This window comes from Notothenia rossii (genome assembly GCF_949606895.1).
Source record: "Notothenia rossii genome assembly, chromosome: 9".
NCBI classification, from domain to species: domain Eukaryota; kingdom Metazoa; phylum Chordata; class Actinopteri; order Perciformes; family Nototheniidae; genus Notothenia; species Notothenia rossii.
This window is the reverse complement of record NC_136907.1, coordinates 43,553,284-43,573,283: the sequence shown is the minus strand read 5'-3', so window position 1 is coordinate 43,573,283 and position 20,000 is coordinate 43,553,284. Positions and strand designations below refer to the sequence as shown.

Here is a 20,000-nt window from a genome sequence, read left to right as displayed (position 1 = left end):
CTCATTTTGTCTCTCATAGTTGAGGTATACCTAGGATGAAAATGACAGCCCTCTCATCTTTTTAAGTGGGAGAACTTGCACAATTGGTGACTGACTAAATACTTTTTTGCCCCACTGTATATATATATATATACACACAAACATTAAAGCACAATCAGCTACCAGACTTAAAGGGAAGGTGAATAATTCATCAGTTGCTGGGATCATTCTGAATTTTGAGAATGTGAATACTGGTTTTTGTTTCTCATTGATATAACATCCAGGTACCATCACAGTGTGCACAGGAGGAAGCACTTCCTCCCTGTTCAGACTCTGCAACAGCAGCGCGTCTCTTCAAATGGTGTAACAGTTTCCAATAAAAATCACTCAACCATTGAACCCAGGATGAATCAGCTCACGAGAAGTAGCTCGGCAAGGTGACCACAGCAGAGCTCTTATTATCTGTCCTCACAGGATGATTAAGTGTGTCACCGCTCAGGACCAGAGTGCAGCCAAACTCATCTGCTGTGGCTCTCGATAGCTGATCTTTACTTAATTTGCCATCAGCTGCCTTTGGTTCTGAGCTGTCTCATGACACCTCAACAAGGTTTCTATACATCAGTTCTTAGAGTTCAACTTGACAACAATAGAGCTTGAAAGGTGTAAAATGCAAATAAGTTGCCCTAGTTTGTTGACTCTTTAAGGGCGTTCACTATCTAACTACAGTACCACACAACTAACATGTAGTTCGGATAACATTTAGGAAAGAAACCAAGCATTCTTTTGTGATATCTGCTTGAGAAACGAGAGACTAAATATTAGAGAAGCATTTCCCTCGAAGCCGGGTGAGCTGGATGGCATGGCAGCTCTGACAGCATGCATGAGCGGGGGAGGGGCGAGCCAGGCATGTTATATGTCAACTAAAGTACTGCACGCAACGCTGTGTGTGTGCGAGCGAGATGTAGAATAAAGGTCACAGCGCTGCACTCTGCCAGAGTTGTGACCTTGAGCTGCTGACGGAGGCACGTGTGTGTGTACGTGTGATAACCATGCTTAGTGAACAGATGGAGCTTAGAGTAACAGACATACAGTCATTATGACCGACTGACCAGCTTGGTGTGTGTGTAACTCTTTCTAACAAGTGCACACACACACACGCACGCCATCCCATTCTAAACTGCACCATCCCAAGCCACACTGTTGGGGTGTATGTGTTTGTGTGATGACGGGGGCTGCGGGGCCTGCAGCGAGAGTCAGGACGGTGGATGCAGCTCACCCAGGCGCAGCGCAGAGCTCACCAGCCAACCTGGCATCTAGGTCAGGAGTGCTGGATAAATTAAGAGTGACGGCTGAAATGTCAACCACAAAACGGAGTCTTGAATGGGGGGGATGTAGTGAGAGAAAAGCTAGAGGTAGTGGGAACAAGAATGGAGGAAATAGAGGGTCTTGATCTCTCTCTCTGTGTGTGTGTGTGTGTGTGTGTGTGTGTGTGTGTGTGTGTGTGTGTGTGTGTGTGTGTGTGTGTGTGTGTGTGTGTGTGTGTGTGTGTGTGTGTGGGGGGGGGGGGGGGAGGGGGAGAGAGAGACACAGAGTGTGTGTGTGTGTGTGTGTGTGTGTGTGTGTGTGTGTGTGTGTGTGTGATAGGGCTGCTATTGTGTGTGAATGGGTCAGTGGAGAATGGGGGCTTTGAGCAACAAAAAAGCTAATGGAAGCTGGGGGGGCAAGTGACAGGCAGTGGCGGCGGTGCACACTCACACAAACAAACATGGATTTTGCGATTGAGAACTGCTAACCTCTTCCCAGCAGCCCCCCCCTCCCTCTCGAGATCTTTGCTTGTTTTCTCACTTCTTTCCTCTTGGTGTTTCACCCCTCCCCCAATATCTTAATCACCCCCCCAGCTTTTTCTTCCTTCCTCTCCAACTCCCTCCCTTTTTGTCCAAACTGTCTCTCTGCACATCCGGCTACACAACATTAACTAAGAGATGACAACCCTGAAATAGATCAAACAAACAGTTGGACACACAGAGAGACAGGCAGAGAGAGAGACAGGCAGAGAGAGAGGGAGAGCGGAAAGAGAGGAGACGGGGAAGAGAGAGACAGGAAGGGAGGTTTTCTCTAGAGGAGGGGGAGATGTGGGAGCAAACGGGAGGAGAGATTATGCTGGTGGCGCCTGTGTGTGTGTGTGTGTGTGTGTGTGTGTGTGTGTGTGTGTGTGTGTGTGTGTGTGTGTGTGTGTGTGTGACATCTCAGGATATGCAGCACACAGGAAACAAACAGCTGCAAAAATCCATTTCCACACACACAACCCGGCAGTAGAGGACACAAAGGGCCACACACACACACACACACACAGAACCAGCGCACAGCACCGCTGTGTTTCCAAATGTCATGTGCACACTGGGGGTGCAACAACTAATCGACCTTATCGATTACCAAATTAGTTGGCAACTAATTCAGTCGTCGATTCGTTGGTGACGTCATCACATGTGTTCTACACCCCGTTAAGATCCAATGTTATCGCTCTTTTTTATCGGTACAGGAGACATTTAAAACGGATGTCATATGTATTATTGCTACATAAACATTATATCGCAGTCTTAGTGTCGCCAACTCCGTTTCTAATATGCAATATGACTACAAAATGCGTCTATAATGTATTTTCGATCTTCCCAATTCAGACGAGAGATCTCTCCCCCGCCTGCTTGCGAGGGGGCGGGGCAGTCTACACACGCAGCTGCTACATGCATGCAACACACACACACAGAGAGGAGATGGCGGAGAGAACGCGCTCCGAGGTGTGGTTAAACTTTAGCCGTCTCGATGTGGACAATGCTCGTTACCAAAAGTGCAATAACAGTTTATCATGTAAGGGCAGTAACACGAGCAATTTGTCTAAACATTTAGCAAAAGTGCTCCACATCCAGACGGAGAAATGCACCGGGTTCCACTGTCTTTCTAGCAGCTCTGTAGCCCCATCCACGAGTAACGTTTCCACGTCAGGTGTTATGTATGCTAGCAGCAACACACAGAGTTAACTCAGTTATAAAAATATGGGTTAATGATTAGAGGGAACAGAGTTATTTATTTTGTTAAAGTTTCAGCTATTCTGTTTACAGTTCTGTTATCACATTATTTAATACGATTTGTTAAAACATTGTTGTTTCTTTTGATGTGAAATATTATGCATTTAATTAAAATAAAAAGCAATGTTAGTTTTGTTCACAATTTGTTTAGTTAGTTTACCTTATTTATTGTCAAAAGAACCGTTAATACTATCGTTAAAAGGACCGGATCGATAAGCAGTATCGATATAAGTAGTAGTACAGTTAAAACCTTAACGATCCGAATAATCGATTAATCGTTTCATTAATCGATAGATTAATCGATTATCAAATTAGTCGTTTGTTGCAGCCCTAGTGCACACAGACATTTACAGATACTCACACACACTTCCCTTACACTCCAAACACACACTTTCCCCACCCACATGAAAAATAAACACTTGGATGAAATACACCCACACATAAAAAGAAATGCTCAGCCTGGATCTCTTTCATACACACACACCAAAGTGTTGGTCTGACGGAGACTCACCTGTACGTGAGGCACTTTCTGTGGGGTGTGAGGGGGTGATGAGAGCGGGTGGGAGGCGGGAGGCACCCATGGGTGGGAGGCCGTGTTGGTTGCAGGAGGTGTGCCCTGCAGGTGGTGTGGCATGTGTGTGGGCTGGGACTGAGCGTTTTGGGTGGGTGGTGCCAAGCCCTGGTTTAGGGCCGGAACTCCATGCGGGCCCATGGAAGGGGCCTGCAGGGGCTGCCCGCTGCGAGGGGGCTGCTGCGGGGTCTGGAGCAAACGCTGGTCCCCCCCCTGGCTGACTGGAGCTTCATGTGGCCCTGGAGGGAGAGGAGTAGATTATTAATTCTGACTTTGAATAAATAATGCCAACAACAACGGGTTTTCCCTCCTGTCAATTACCAAGGCATAAAAATAGATCACACACTTCCCTATTCTTTCCCTCCCGGTATTTCAATCACCAAAATAGCAGTTGTAGAAAAAAGCTTTAATAGAAACACTAGCTGGCTGTGGTAAATCCGTTTTTAATAAGGAATAAAAAACAAAGAAAAACATACATTTATACTATGTTCTGAAGAAGCATTGAAATAACAACAATAGAAACTTCAGTTCAACAACAACTTTCATCAAATTGGCAGAGAGCATAACAGTATCTTTTGCATTCAATTCATGAACATTACAGGTCTAAAGACAACATCAAGCTTCTGACTTACTACAATAGTAACCATGTGTGAGTCTAGAGGTAATGTAGAGGTTGAACATTAGCTGAACTGTTTTACAACTGTGGTAAATCATCTTCAATGTGTACTGTTTCTACAAATGAGAAAGTTGCCCTCAAATATTTCTAGAGATGCTGTTTTAAAATGTCTAAAATGGAAGTGAATAATTTGAATGAATGCAAATACAGTGACCTAAAGTAACACCACTATATAAACATGTGACATCATCAGCTGCCCTGCGCTTACCTTGCTGGAGCTGAGGCATATTTGGCCCTATTTGAGGACCACGCTGCGGCCCCATGCCAGGATACATTTGCCCAGCATTGGGGGGCATGTTGTGGGGCTGCTGGTGTTGGGGGTGTGGAGTAGACAGAGGGATTTGGGGAGTTCTCTGGGTCAAAGCGTTGGGTGTAGGCTGCAGGGCTGTGTAGCCTGAAGCCTCTGGGGGTACGGCTAGTCCTGCGCTAGGGGGCCTGCCTTGTTGGGGAGGTGATGTCGGGGTCCCCAAAACCCTCATGGGGGACATGGATGAAGGGGAGGAATAAGATCCCTGAGCTGGGGGGGCAAGGTGGGGCTGGTTTTGGGCCTGGGGAAGATTCTGGGGGTGCATAGGCTGCCCCTGCATCTGGGCAGAGAGGGCCTGATGGGGCTGGGGTTGGTGCGCTGGTGCGGGGGGGTATCGCTGCCCTGGTTGGCCAGCTGCTGGGACTGATCCCTGGGTAAACCTCTGGCCGAGCTGCCCTGGTCCCATGGCCTGGCTGGTGTTAGCATTGACATTAGCACCCTGACCCATCCCGGGTCCCATTGCTCCGTACTGTGCCTGATAGCCGGGGTACTGGCCGGCCCCAAACCCTGTCATACCCGGCTGGTGCTGGTGTGAAGGCTGTCGGGAGGGGGAGTGTGGGAACCGGGATGTGTGGCCCATGTTGGGATAGCCCTGGGGTTGTGACTGGGGCTGGGGATGACGCATCTGGGCGCCCCCCATTCCAACATGTCCCAGGTAGTGTGCTGGGTCCTGAGCGGTGGGTTGTGCCATGCTCTGTGGGGGATTTGCCATGCCCTGTGAAGGGTAGTGTTGGTTCATGCGAGCTGCATTTGGTGTGGGGGGGCCCTGCATCCCACCATAGTTGCCTTGAGACATCTGGTAGCCCCCCAGCTGGTTGGGGCCAGCCCCAGGTTGTGCAGGAGGCTGCTGATAGGCTGATCTGCTCGGCGGCGGTTGCTGTTGGCCCCAGACAGCAGCCCCACTTCCTCCTGCAGCATCACCCGGGTACCCATGGTGGCTGCTGCCAGAGTTAGCAGGGTTATTATGGTAGTGGGAAGCCAAGCCATTCATTGTTGTGTTCACGTTAGGTGGCCCCTGGCTTGGACCGTTCGGGGACATCATTCGTCCTGCGGCAGCTGCACCAGGTTGATCGTAGCCCGTGTAGGGGCCATGGTCATACATTTGTCCCAGTTTAGGCTGCCCTGGTCCGTGGATCATCCCTTGGTGGTAGCCCCTGTTTCCCTGGTGCTCATGGTTCAGAGAGGGATTATTTTGCTGGGCTAAAGGGTTGGATTGCGCAGGGGCAGGCTGCTGAGGAAAGCAGTCTCCTAAACCGTCTAATCCATCAGAGAACAACCCTGCATCGTCCCCAAACAAACTCAACATCCCCGGGTCCGCCATAGCTGTGAGGGGGGACCAACAGATGGAGGGAGTTGTGCTGTGCAGTGATGAGCTAATCAGCTAGCTGCTAATATGAAGCTTGCTATTCCATGGTCCTAGTTCCTGGAGAGAAGAAAGAAAGACAAAGTTGGAATAAGTGCACAAGACCAAATACTCAAGGCTCAAAGTAAAAGCTAAATTGAACAATGAAGGACTCCAAATACAGGCCTCAATGATTTTTCCGCAATTGTATTCCCCAAAGCACTTAACCCTTTGTTGATAGTCACACAAACTTTAGTTTCCACATTCATAAAGCACTGCAGAGCTGCGATGGAATCTCTTTTCTTTTGCAAATGTATCAGTTTTAGCCATTCAAGAAAAAGACATGCAGTGCCCATTGAAAAATAAGTCACATTAGGCACTTTCACACCAAGTACTTTTCCCAGGAATAGTTCCCAGAACTTTTCCCCAGAACTTTTATTTCCTGGAACTATCTAGTAAATCGCGTTCACGCAGGAATAATTCCCTGAGGGAGCGGCTGACGTCACTTGGTCTTCTTCTGCTTTGGGTTTACTTGCAGGCCGCATACAACTTCACGGCGTATACTGCCACCCGAAGTCTCCGGCCAGAAGTCCCCGGAGTTGGGGATTGGCTTCAGTAGAAGCTGCTGGGAGTCTTCCCAGCCAATCAGAAATTGGAACCTTTTTCTACCCAGGAAATTCCCTGACCTCTAGCAGGGACTAAAAAGGGGTGAAAATATTTTTGGTGTGGACGCATATCGGAACTATTCCTGGGAAAAGTACTCCGGTGTGAAAGCGCCTATTCACACACTCTGAAACACACTTCCTATTAGCACTGCCCTAAAACCCTCCCCCACCTCAATTTTACTACCAAACAAAAGAACTTACTTCTTTTCAAACACACACTTGGAGTGAGAGAGAGAGTGAGAGTGAGAGTGAGAGTGAGAGTGAGAGTGAGAGAGAGAAAGAGAGAGAGAGAGTACTTGTGTGTATTAGAACAAAGGGCCCAGCAGATGCAACTCTGTTTGAACAGCAGCAGCTGCCATCCAGCCAACAGGACAGAGCTTCAGATTGCACCAGGCAGGCGGCAGCTACTCAAGCCATTCAGCTGGCTAACTAACCAGATGTGTGGAGACAAGGGAGTTAGTCACCTGCTACTTTTCTAGCCTGTGTGTGTGTTCAACTCTCCAAGTATACGGTCAATAAACATGCATTAAGCCAGTTTACTTTTCTGTTAGTCATATTTGGGTAAAAAAAATAAAAAAACATAGGGTGTGTAAAGGGGTGATAAACATCAGAAGGACTGTGCAGCCTGAATGGAGTGGTGGGTGGAGGTAGGTGGGTCTTAGCACACGTGAACAAGTGTGTGTAGGCATTATGTCAGCGACCAGGATGGGAAGGATTTTTCTTTCAGTGCATAGAAGCAACCAACAAAACAAAAAAACACCCAAGCTAACTTTGGCTGAGTTCTCCTCCCCCCTCACCTCATTTATTTTTCCATTACATCCCTCCCACTCCTTTTTCCTAATTCTTTTTAATCTATCTTGCTCTCCGAATCAAACCCAGAAAACTAAAACGTGTCAGGACTTTATCTCATGTGTAAAGGTACTGAAAAATAAAGTTACATTTAGTAGCCACTGATCAGAGTATCGTTTTTGAATAGACTGCAAGTTCTTTAACCTTTTCAGTAACAAATAGTATAGACTGCAATTATATAGTGCCTTACTGCCATTTTTTGGACTTAGCATAAACATTCAACAATACATCCGTACACTGGAGAAAGACGCTTCAATACAAGTTGCCACCTGCTCATCAGGAGCGCTAAACATTCACAAATACACACTGAATATTTCCCAAAGACACTTCATTATGTAGGAGCCATAGATCAACACATTGGCCTGATGAGGGGATGACTGCTATACTCCATACATTTGCATGACAAAGGGATACAGGAACACAGTCTTTCTTCAAGATTTTGGACCTTCTGCCTCCACAATGGCTGATGGGAGCATCTATTCTTGTTGTGTAAATAGCAATTAACACCCCCTGCATCAATAGACGCATTCACACCGCAGTACTTTTCCCGCAAAGGTTCATGAGAACTTAGTTCATCAGAAATCTTTAGTTATGATGAACTAAGTACAGATCGCGTTCACACCGGAATAAGTCTCTGGGGGTGGATCAGGCAAATGAAGCCGCTGACGTCACTTCTTCTGCTTCGGGTTTACTGGCAGGCAGCAAACAACTTCACGGCATATACTGCCGCCCAAAAATCCCCGGCCGGAAGTCCCTGGTTGTTGGGGACTGGCTTCAGTAGAAGCTGGGAGTCCCAGCAGCTTCTACTGAAGCCTTCCGAGTAAATCGCCAGAACGCCGACACCTCCTCATCTCCACCGCTCCCATGTTTTATTTTGTGTTGCCATAAGTTAGTCTCTCTGCGTTTCTGCGCTGGGCTAATGGTAATGCTAATAATGCTAATAAAATGGTGGCTTCACACAACACTTTTTTTGACTTTTACGGGGCGTGGTTTGCAATCCGCCCAGCCAATCAGAAATATAGCTCTTTTCTCACAAGAGAGGCGCATGAGTCCCTGCTCTCTAGCAGGGACGGAAAAGGGGGTAAAAAGGTTCTCATGAACTAATTTTAGTTCCGGCTCTTTTTGGTGTGAACGCGACATTTCGGAACTATATCGGAACTAAAGTGGGAAAAGTACTCCGGTGTGAACGCGGCTCATGTCTCTATGAGCCATAAATAGTCTGTCAACAAAAAAGACAGGTGCTCAAATGATTGTGGTCACAAACAGACAGGGCATGCAAAGAGATACCATACAAGATCTTAAAGCTTCAAGAGAGCTTCTCAGGTACTGTCCGTTTAAGTGGTGATTCTATAAATGTAGGTAATGTGATGTAACCACTGTGTGCTAATGACCCAGTAAAGCCAACATAGCAAGAAAGTACAACATGTTGTGTTTTAAAATCATCCAAACACAACATTTTGACTTACGGCAATATGAGAGAAACTTGTATTCATATATATTAACCAGTTAAGCTCCAAGCCATCCATCTATAGCACATGTACCCCCCACCTACAAAGCAGCCCATGCACCATCATCCCCACCTATACACAGCAACCAGACCCAGTGTCTTGGAAGATGGACAAAGACACTGTCTTGACATTTATAATGAATAGTTGGTTGAAAATTCTGATTTTCAATATTGTAAAGAGAGATTTTCCAGTTTCTTATATTTATATAAATAGTTGGTTGACAAAAAAAGTTTGAGAATGCTCAATTTGTATGTGTACACATCACATGAACCTTGGTATGTAATGTGAAGTCATTCAGTCCTAATGTATCTCAGTCCCTGCTGTGGTGAAAGTAGAGTGAAAACACCTATTTTACTCAAAATTCTAATTGTTTCATTTTAGATATGAATTACACATGTATATAGAGTGTAATTCAAATATTTTAATGCTTTCAAAATTATTGCGTTAACGCTGGTAATAGATTTTTTGATTTAATTGCGTTAAAATATTTAACGCATGTGCAGAATGGCCCGCCCCATAAATCCCACCAGTGGCAGCGCCAGGGTATGGCTGGGGTAGGCTACACCCATACCAAGAAATGGCTTAGCCCCACCAGGAAAAAATGATGTTAAAGTAAGCAAAATAAAGTCCGCCAACTCGCGCCGAGAATTGCACAGACAGCAGTTAGTAAGATTGATTTCAGTAGCCACTTGTCTGGAAATACCGAAGACCAGAAACAGTTTTGAAAACTTTTGTCACGTAGTGATCGTCTTCTCAATAGAACATCTTTGATAATGTCTTCTGGCCAATCAGAATCAAGATAACGGCGTGGTGTTGTTGCAGGAAGTCCCGACGGAGAATACTTTTGCTGTAGTACAGGGGTGCACATAACTGGTACGCATGCGCGGCAACAATCTGAAATGCGTACCGTCACTTGTGTCACAAAGCGCATTTGCGCTTGATAGAAAACACGTAATGAAATAAGACTCCACGGTTTGATGATTGATAGGTGTGTGTGCTGTCTTTCATTTTGACACAGAACAATGTTATAATAAACATACATACATACTGTAGGCCTATGTTAAATGGATATATCCGCCTTCTTTCATTTATCTTTCCATTCCCACAACAATATACATAAAGAAATGGCATATTTTGGAATATATCGAATGGTGATTAATCATGATTAATTAATTTTTAAGCTGTGATTAATCTGATTAAAAAATGTAATCGTTTGACAGCCCTAAAATATTTCACTACTTTTGTGATCCTAAGACTTTGGTAACCAAATCTAAAACACCAAAACAATTGGATGACATGAGTACATTTGTGTTTTCACGAGAGTTTAAGATTTTCCGAAAATCGGAGGTCAAATGTTACGCTTTAGAGCTACTTATCTCATCACACATTGCTCTAAGGTGAGTAATTTGCATTTATAGCAAGACCAGAGATTGTCTGATATGTAACACATGGGGTGCCATGTTATAAGAAGTACATTTGAAAAAGGTGATCTAAGGAAACGTCTAAAAATCGAGAAAATAGCCGTAGACTCCAGAGGGAAAACAAAGGATAGACCTGTTAAATGTTATTCCAGAATAAATGGAGAAAATGTTGGCCTTATAAATGAAATCGTATAAAGTTTCTGTCATCGCTGTTGACCTGACAGTCTGATAAGTGCAGCATTCTTCTTTTCTTTAATCTCTGGATAGGGTTTGGTTCCAGCAACGTTGGTTTGTAGGGTAATAAAAACACTATAGTGAATATAGTCTATAGCCCATAGTGCAAACTTACATCTCATAACAGACAAAAACTCAAAGATAAACCGAAAAGCTGAATAGTGTCACACCTGGACACCAAAGATCTCAAAGCTAACGGACTGTACAAAGTCATATCTGTGCGGCAGATGTTGCCATTACAGAACATGTGTTGTGTGATACTAGATCAGTGTTGGAAGCAGCAGCACTGTAGAGTTACATCACTTCCTGTGCATTTCAATCACTACCGGAAGATGAAAAAAAAGTTCCTGCATGTGAGCGTGTGTGGCAGATGAGTTATTGAGTGTAATTTCACATCCTTTGCTGCAAGTTACAACACAGGCCACTGATTTCCTGTCAACTCGGAGAGAGGCACACTACATTAGACGGTGAATTTTACAATGCAGAAAGAAATTAGCGGTACAAGCACTTTCTGTGTACTCTGTATCAGCCATCATCTGATCAGAGGTGGAGTTAAGACACGAAAGGCAAGAGATTCTTTCCTCCACCTGTGTTCCTTCGCATTACGTATGGCCTTTAACCAGTTGAGCCCCGAGCCTGTTTTTCAGGCCTCAGACTGGAAAATGACATTCCCAGAACAATTGACTATATCTTCACTTCTAAAAAGGGCTAAATTAATCATATTTCTTCTCAAAGCAATGATAAACCTGTGAGTTGCATGTAAAAAAGTTAGAATCAATATTGATGTTTTTTATTTTAAAGTAAATTCAGATTGAACATAGTAAAAAATGTTAATTATAGTGTCCGTCCAAAAATAAAAAACATTACTTATAGTGAAAACCACCCTTGAACGATTGTATAGTAGACTAAAAGCTTTAGGAATCCAAACTATGACATATAATAAGTACCCTGCATCAAGAACAAGTGACCTTTTTAAGAGAGGTTTAGCTGAAAAAAACAAACACTTCTGCGGTCATTTGTGTGGATTTGCCATATCTCTGGCCCCCCTCGGTCGATTTTGATGATTGACACCTCTTTTGAACCGTTAAAGCCAATGGAATCAAGAGGGAAGTTCCTAAATCCATCTAAACATTTCCATTGAGAAGTGAAAGTGATGCGCACGCAGTTTGCATAAAAAACCGGAAGCTGGGTTGTAGCTCTAATAGCAGCTAATATGAAATCTCCTTTTCTGAAAAAAATTGAATGATTGATTTATCAGTAATCATTTCAAAGTGACAGACACATTAACCTTCAGCAGCGTTGTTCTCGTTTTAATGCCATTGAAAACAACTTTTGATCAGAAAAACAGCAAATAGACCCTCCAGAAAAACGTGGGCAAAAATCCTCGATTATGCGGGCTAAAATCCTTGAATATGCGGGCTAAAACCCTTGAATATGCGGGCTAAAATCCTTGAAACATGCAGGGTTTTATGTGATTTTATGCGGTGAAATTGTGGGAAGTTGCGAAATATGCGGAAAGTTGCAAAAAATGATTTTAAAAAGATAAAATATTGGGCTGTCTTATTTATTCTCTCTCACACACAACCTGCCACTAACATTAAACCCCTTTCCTATTCAATTAAACACATTCAATGTTTATTTAATAATAATAGTAAAAGCAATTGGGCTATTTTAATCACTCTCTCTCTCACAGACAGACACACAAACACATCTCCGCCTCATTCTGTTTTCATATACTCGTTCGTTCTCTGACCAGCTTCAATCTTGTAGGCTACTCACTTCGTTTCTTGTAGCCCTCGAAAGGGTTTTGGAGGTTGATGCCTCGGTAAACATGAGTTGTTTGGCTTTCTTGTCCGCAGCAGCAGAAAGCATTTTCGAATGTTTGAATGAATCAAAGTGGGTCGTCACCGTCGACTTTCTCTTATGCTCCAACACACAGTTGCACGGGGTGCAGAATAGTTTCCCCCCACTTTCGTGAAAGACATCGGGGTACTGCTTTGCCCGGTCTTTAGCAGAAATGTTCGTCGGTAAATGAGATGGATCAGATTTTTTCATCTTGGTGTTTCCTCTCTCGTGTGAGTTCCACACGTTCACTCTACGGTGTTGTTTACCTTCTGTGATGCGCGAGCTGATGACGTCACGTCATCATCATCACTACTTCACGTTAAGAGGAGTTAACTTTTTTTCTCTCAATTTTGTGTGGAAAAATATGGGGATTATGCGGCCTTTTGATAAATATGCGGCCTTTTAAAAATCTGCTAAATTTAGCTGATTATGCGGTAAATTCTGCGAACGCAGAATCGCGTTTTTCTGGAGGGTATATGCAAAGGTAAGACATATTTGCCATTTTGGCTCAGTAAAGTGTTCTCTGGGTTTGCCTGAGCTGCGGCGAGTTTTGGTTGCACAGCGATGATACTTATACCTAATAAAGTATTTCTACTGTGAGTTCTGTGCTAAGTGCGTTTTTCACTCGGGGCTAATTCAGAGGCTCGGTGTTAGAGTTGTATTTTGGTTTTTAAAAAATCATATCGTCAGTTAGCTGAGTTTTTTCCCGTTAAGTGGGTATGACACAACACATTAATAGGTTGTTAAATGTTAAGACACCGTTTCTTGCAGATGTTGCGTTTTTGCCCCCAGGTTAAACAAGAGCCTCCCAGTAGATAACATTAGTCTGCAGATTACATCTCTAAAAGGCCCCTACACAACAAGCTGACACCAAAGAACAGGTCCCGACGGAATACGACTGTTGTGTCGCCTCACGTCTCGTGCGTCTTGGCCAACAGTAACACACCGCAAAGACGTACGAACTGCGCATGCGTGAGTGGGAATAACTCCTTACCAGCAGGCGGCGGTAGTGTGTATTCATCATTCAAAAGAGGCAACCGGAAGACAGACTGCGTGATATATACAAACTTCAGCTCTCTGAAGCAGAAAGAAACTATTTAAGCATTATGGCTGGCAACCTTAAAGGTCCCATGTCATGGCACTTTCTACTGATCATAATTCCATTGTTGAGGTATACTAGAATAGATTTATATTGTGCAATCTTCCAAACTCACATTGGTTTCTCATATAGCATCTCTGTATAGTATGTGTATTCACTCTGTCCTAAACGGCTTGTTGGAGCTCCTGCCCCCACCCTTCCCTGTGAGCCCACTGTGCTCTGATTGGTCAGCTCGTCTTCTCTGTTCTGATGAGTCCACCACCATTACAGCGGAACATCAGTGATTATGTGTTACAATGGCATTAGCAACCAGACATGACAAACAGATGAGAATGCTGCGTGGGGTCTGGGTGCCGTGTTGGCGGGACGTTGCGAGGCTCGCTGCTGCGAGGAGCCAACAGTGTGAGCTGGATTACTGGTGTGGTTTTCTGGTTGCTGCGTGGGGTCGGCGAGAAACAGCGAAACCAGCCCGAACTCCCCCCCCCGCAGCCTGGCTGTAGCCTGGCTGTGAGTCTGTGTGTGTGCTCACAAGATTGTGTGTGTTAACGTAACGGCTCCTCAGACGTAACGTAACGGTTCCGCGGATTGGTCCATTTGGGTATTGTTACGTCAACATACCCAGGAAGAAAAAAATATTTTCTGTGTTAGAGTTTTACTCGCTACAGGGCAGGGTTTCCGTTAGCCGGTAATTACCGGTTTTTAGGTGGTAAAATGTATTCAAAATCGGTAAATTCAAAACCTGCCGGTCAAAATGTCCGGTAATAATTAGGGATGCTATCGGCCGATATTCACTCTTAATAGTTTGATCAGGAGAGCTGGATCTGATCGATATGGACAAACGCGCGCGAGAGAAATCAGATCAGCTGCTCTGAGACACGCAGCTCTGCATAACCACCTGAAGCCCACCCACAGTTTAGCGAGCTGCATGATATACAGACGGGCTGTCAGGAGAGAGAGGGAGGGAGAGAGGAAAAGAGAGGATCCGTTTGTCCTGTGTTATTATTCAAAGTAGTTTGAATGTAATAATTATGGTGTTTGTGGCATCATTTATTGAAAAATGCATCTGAATTTTTCGATCTGTTACGATAATAAACTGAAGTAATATAAAAATGAGCCCCATTAACTGAGTTTTAAACATCAGCATATGTTATAGTCCGGTAATTAGCTGCTAACGGAAACTCTGATACACAATTCATATTATTATTGAAACATGTTGCATGTTAAAATTTGTCCGGTAAAATAAATTCTGTCCGGACATTTGCGGAAACCCTGCTACAGAGTGTACTTTGAGGGTTTTTGACTCTGCAGACCGTTTACATGCAGAAAAAGCTACATAACACACAAGGGGACGGGTAATAACCGGAAAAGCATGTCATGGGACCTTGAAAGTACTGCTGCTACCACATTCCATGCATCAGTAATTAATCAGAGATTATATTAATATACAACATCATAACACTGACAGGTAAATTATGTATCATCGTGTACATTTGTATCTTCTGACTTTTATTGTAGTATAGCCAATTGTATCCTCATTCTAATGTTGTGTTATCTAATTTCTCCTGTGGGGATTGTCCAGAGTACTGAATGTATGCAAGTTGCTTTGGATAAAAGTGTCTAACAAATGACATGTAATGTAATGTAAGGGCTGCAGTATGAAGGTATGAAATAAAGTTTTGTATTTTGCAGTAGCAGTAAAAAGTGGTTTATTATCAAATGTAGAACTGTACAATGTAAACAATCGACTAAAATACAATAAGATAAGAATAGAAAGTATGAGGCCCAGCTGTCACAGCAGAAGGAATTAGGGGAACGGGCAGTGTGCACCTTTAGACGCCAAATCTCATCAAAGGATGAGGCGTTTTACCCCCCCCCCGCAGCCCAGCCATACCAAACGTGTTGAGGAACCCAGCAGAGACGAGCCCATATCCAAGATAACAACCCCAGCTACCCAAGACAGGTCTGGCAGAAACGCTGATGCTGCCTCAACTTATTGCTGTAATGCTGCTGCGCTGTCCGCCATCACCTGGGAAACACTGCTTTTAAGCCCCTTGACATCTGATAGCCCTCACTCTGGACTTTATAGCTCATATTTCATGTTTTCATTGGTACTTGAAAAGATGAATCATTCATGCGGTTGTCATTAACCTCTTAAGCCCGATTGCCCCCGCCGGCAAAATAAATAAATAAATATATATATATATATATATTAGGCTTGGGCGGTATGACGGTATTACGGTATACCAGGGTATTTCGAAATACCGTCGGTATGATTTTCAATACCGTGACGTCACAGACTGTGCGCCAAATCATAGATGCGTTTCATTCTATTACACTGACACGGAGTTTTGACAGGGACGACATTGGTTGTAATGCACAGCACGCGCCAGCAGAGGGCAGGGGAGGCCAGTCCGTCTTTCCCGCTCTCAGAGCTCAGCACAGAGCTGAGCTGAGCAAGATGGCGGCAGCATTTGCCGGCCCCGAACTCGGACAACTAGTAAAAAAGAAAAATGCCTCTGCGCCTGTTTGGGACTATTTTGGGTTTACTCGTCGCCAGTGACTTCATCCAGCACAACGAGAGACGGAGGCACTTCTTTGGGAATGTTTAAGACGGGGTGAGTGAGTGTTGACATTTTTTTAATCCTATGCAACTGGTTGGTTTTGTAGTCGAGGTCGGACGGTTTTAAAAAACGAAAGCATGTACGTGCTAAACATTCACGCGAGTAATCCAATGAATCAAATGGAAATAAGGTTTTTTAACACATGCACGGAATAATATTGCCAAACTAGTTAGTGAGTATAGCAAACTTTATTCAATAAGTGTTAGAAATTAAAATCAATGTTTTAATGGGGAAATGTAGTTTAAAACATGCCGTCAGTTTTAATGCTCTTTTATACTGAAAAACCAGACATTCTTGTGCACAAGCAGTTAAGCTTTTATTCTGAAAATCCTTCATCTACGCATGTAGCATGTGGCTAATATACGATTTCCTAAAGAGGTGAATTTAGTAGTGAAATGATATGGAGTGGTGCAAACCGAAGCCTACTGATTTAACACTACAACTATAGATGTCGAGATACTACCATGCTGAATATTAAATGAAGGTACAGTTTTATTTGAATACATTATTGTTTACAGACGAGAGTAGCATGTGACAACATCCGGAATGACCGGGAAACCAAACGAGCCGAGAAGTATTTTTTTAGAGTATTGATTACAGCGTTTAGAATGTGTTAAATGAAAAGTGATGAAAGAGAATATGAGGAGAAAAGGCGTGTTGAGCATATATTGGATGTGAAAGGAGCCAATCCTCTGTTTAAATGCAACAACGACATTGGAGACGAGGCGAGCCGGCAGGCGGGGAGGAGCCAGCAGAGGATATATAACAGCACCGGAGGAGAGATCCAACTCTTGGCTTCCCTAACGAGGAGCGGATCACAGCTGTTTGTCTGACTGAACAATATCATGCTTGTGACCCAACCCGCGCCTTTGTTAATTAAAGTACCCAATTGAACTTTCACAGAGACTCCATTTAGTCTCCTTTTAAAGCTTCTCTCCTGGACGGGAGAATAACGAACACAGTTAAGTCAAGTATTTACTCCCAGAAAATGTTTATGTATGATGATATATTGTTAACTTAGCTCACTATGGAAACAACGTCGGACATCTACAAACGCGTCCTGTATCCGATCTCAAAATGTGCCATTTGCACAATGTGTCATGTATGCAGCCCTTGTTTTGCACTTGCGCGCACGTCGCAGCACTTTGTGAGCGTCTACCGGCTCGGGCTGCATTTTCCACCGAACATATAATATACCGTTCGAAACATCTATTTGCCGCCGAACGCCACCTCACTCAAGTCGACCCAAGTCATACCGTCAGTGGCGGCTGGTCGGAAAATATTTTTGGTGGGGCTGGCTGTTGATATAGTGAGTAAAAAAAATGTTGGGGGGAGAAATTACCCCTTAAATTGGGTCTGATTCCGTCATATACCGTATACCACGGTATGATGGTCAGCACGGTATGACGGTATGAAAAAAATGATACCGCCCAAGCCTAATATATATATTATATATATATTAGGCATGGGCGGTATCATTTTTTTTCATACCGTCATACGGTATATGACGGTATGACTTGGGTCGACTTGAGCGAGGTGGCGTTCGGCGGCAAATAGATGTTTCGAACGGGTATATTATATGTTCGGTGGTGTAAAATGCAGCCGCGACATGCACGGAAGTGCAAAACAAGGGCTGCATACATGACACATTGTGCAAATGGCACATTTTGAAATCGGATACAGGACGTGTTTGTAGATGGTCCGACGTTGTTCCATTGTGATGCTAAGTTAACAATATATCATCATACATAAACATTTTCCGGGAGTAAATACTTGACTTATTGAATAAGGTTTGCTATATTCACTAACTAGTTTGGCAATATTATTCCGTGCATGTGTTAAAACCTTATTTCCATTTGATTCATTGGATTACTCGCGTGAATGTTTAGCACGTACATGCTTCGTTTTTTTAAAACCGTCCGACCTCCACTACAAAACCATCAACCAGTTGCATAGGATTAAAAAATGTCAACACTCACTCACCCCGTCTTAAACATTCCCAAAGAAGTGCCTCTGTCTCTCGTTGTGCTGGATGAAGTCACTGGCAACGAGGTAAACCCAAAATAGTCCCAAACAGGCGCAGAGGCATTTTTTCTTTTTTACTAGTTGTCCGAGTTCGGGGCCGGCAAATGCTGCCGCCATCTTGCTCAGCTCAGCTCTGTGCTGAGCTCTGAGAGCGGGAAAGACGGACTGGCCTCCCCTGCCCTCTGCTGGCGCGTGCTGTGCATTACAACCAATGTTGTCCCTATCCAAACTCCGTGTCAGTGTAATAGAATGAAACGCATCTGTGATTTGTCGCACAGTCTGTGACGTCACGGTATTGAAAATCATACCGACGGTATTTCGAAATACCCATGTATACCGGTAATACCGTCATACTGCCCAAGCCTAATATATATATATATATATATATATATATATATATATATATATATATATATATATATATATATATATATATATATATATATACACATACACACACACATATATATATATATATATGCCTACAACAAAAGTGTAAATAAAAGACTAACAGCAAGGCCTTCAACAACAACAAATGCACCTATAAGTTTGGTAACCTAACGTGTGGTTGTGATGACGTAATCAAACGCGGCGACAAGCACGGCGCGAGACCATGCTCGCGGCTGGCTCACAGCCAACATGTCTGCCGCTTGGAGATATTTCAAAATATCAGAGAAAGAGGCGCGGATTGCAATTGTAAAACGTGTTCAGCTGACATTTTCGAAAGCCGAAAGGGCCTTTTTAAACCATTTTCGGCCGATAATTTTCGGTGCATCCATCTATCTATCTATATCTATATATCTATATATCAGGGCTCGACATTAAGGACTGCCCGATGGCCCGGGGCCATCTAGTATTTAGCTCGGGCAATGAAGCCTCACCTGCTGGTGCCCGATCGGGCAATCTATTAAGCCAGTATCATAAAGCTTGCGGATCCAGTAATGAGTGACCCGACAGTAAAACTAACATATCTATAACTAGTTTAGGTAGTTTGAGAGGTAATTAAAATAGCTACGAGTGATATTCTAACCTGAAGTGTGTGTTTTGTCCGCTCACCGCTGCATGTGATCATGCAGATCTGCGTGTCGACTCGTCAGCAGCAGCTGATCTCTCTCTCTCCCGTCAGATTAGACTTTACTTTATGTCCATATCGATCAGATCCAGCTAGTTCTAGCTAATGATATGAATACCTGCTTATTAAAAGACACCTAAACATAAGTGTCGCTATGCAACCGGGTGAGGCCACAAAGTATAGCGCAGCATTATGCATTTGTTTACATGCCCACCGGAACCCCGAGGCATTACCAACAGATCAACGCACAATCAACCCAGACAGGACATCTCTTTCTCCACATTACGTGTTAGACATTAGAATTGACTATTATCGTCTGTCACATACTCTTCTTGTCTGTCACATAAGTGGCGTAACTGAAGCGGTATTGCGCCAAAGGGAAATTATTTTTTGACCGAAGAGATTTAGATTTGCCGGCTAACGGGAACTCCGACGTCACCATGTTGTTTGCTTCCCGGATGCGCTCGGCTCCTCTCGACTCCTGCCCGGGTCTGGCTCGGTCAGCTTCCGGATGAGGAAGCATTCATTCGACCAATTTACAGTAGATAACATTACAAACATTTTTAACAGGAGCCATAATAGTGTAAATAATGTTTGTTTTGACAGTTATAACTGAATAATGTTTTCTACTTTTTTACATCTGGGAAGGCATTTGCCTTCATCAGATGGAAAGTGTCTTGACCAACAACTTAAGTATTTTTTT

At 43.8% G+C, this 20,000-nt stretch overlaps 1 protein-coding gene across 1 annotated transcript in view; it reads right to left on the bottom strand.

Moving 5' to 3' along the window:
• Positions 1–20,000, bottom strand: part of LOC307019691 (chromodomain-helicase-DNA-binding protein 7-like) — a 105,793-nt gene that overhangs the window by 69,792 nt on the left and 16,001 nt on the right. The window contains 2 exon segments of the mRNA XM_079650738.1: positions 3,574–3,872; positions 4,518–6,039. Of these exon segments, the coding sequence (XP_079506864.1) occupies positions 3,574–3,872; positions 4,518–5,937 (1,719 nt within the window). The 5' untranslated portion in view covers positions 5,938–6,039.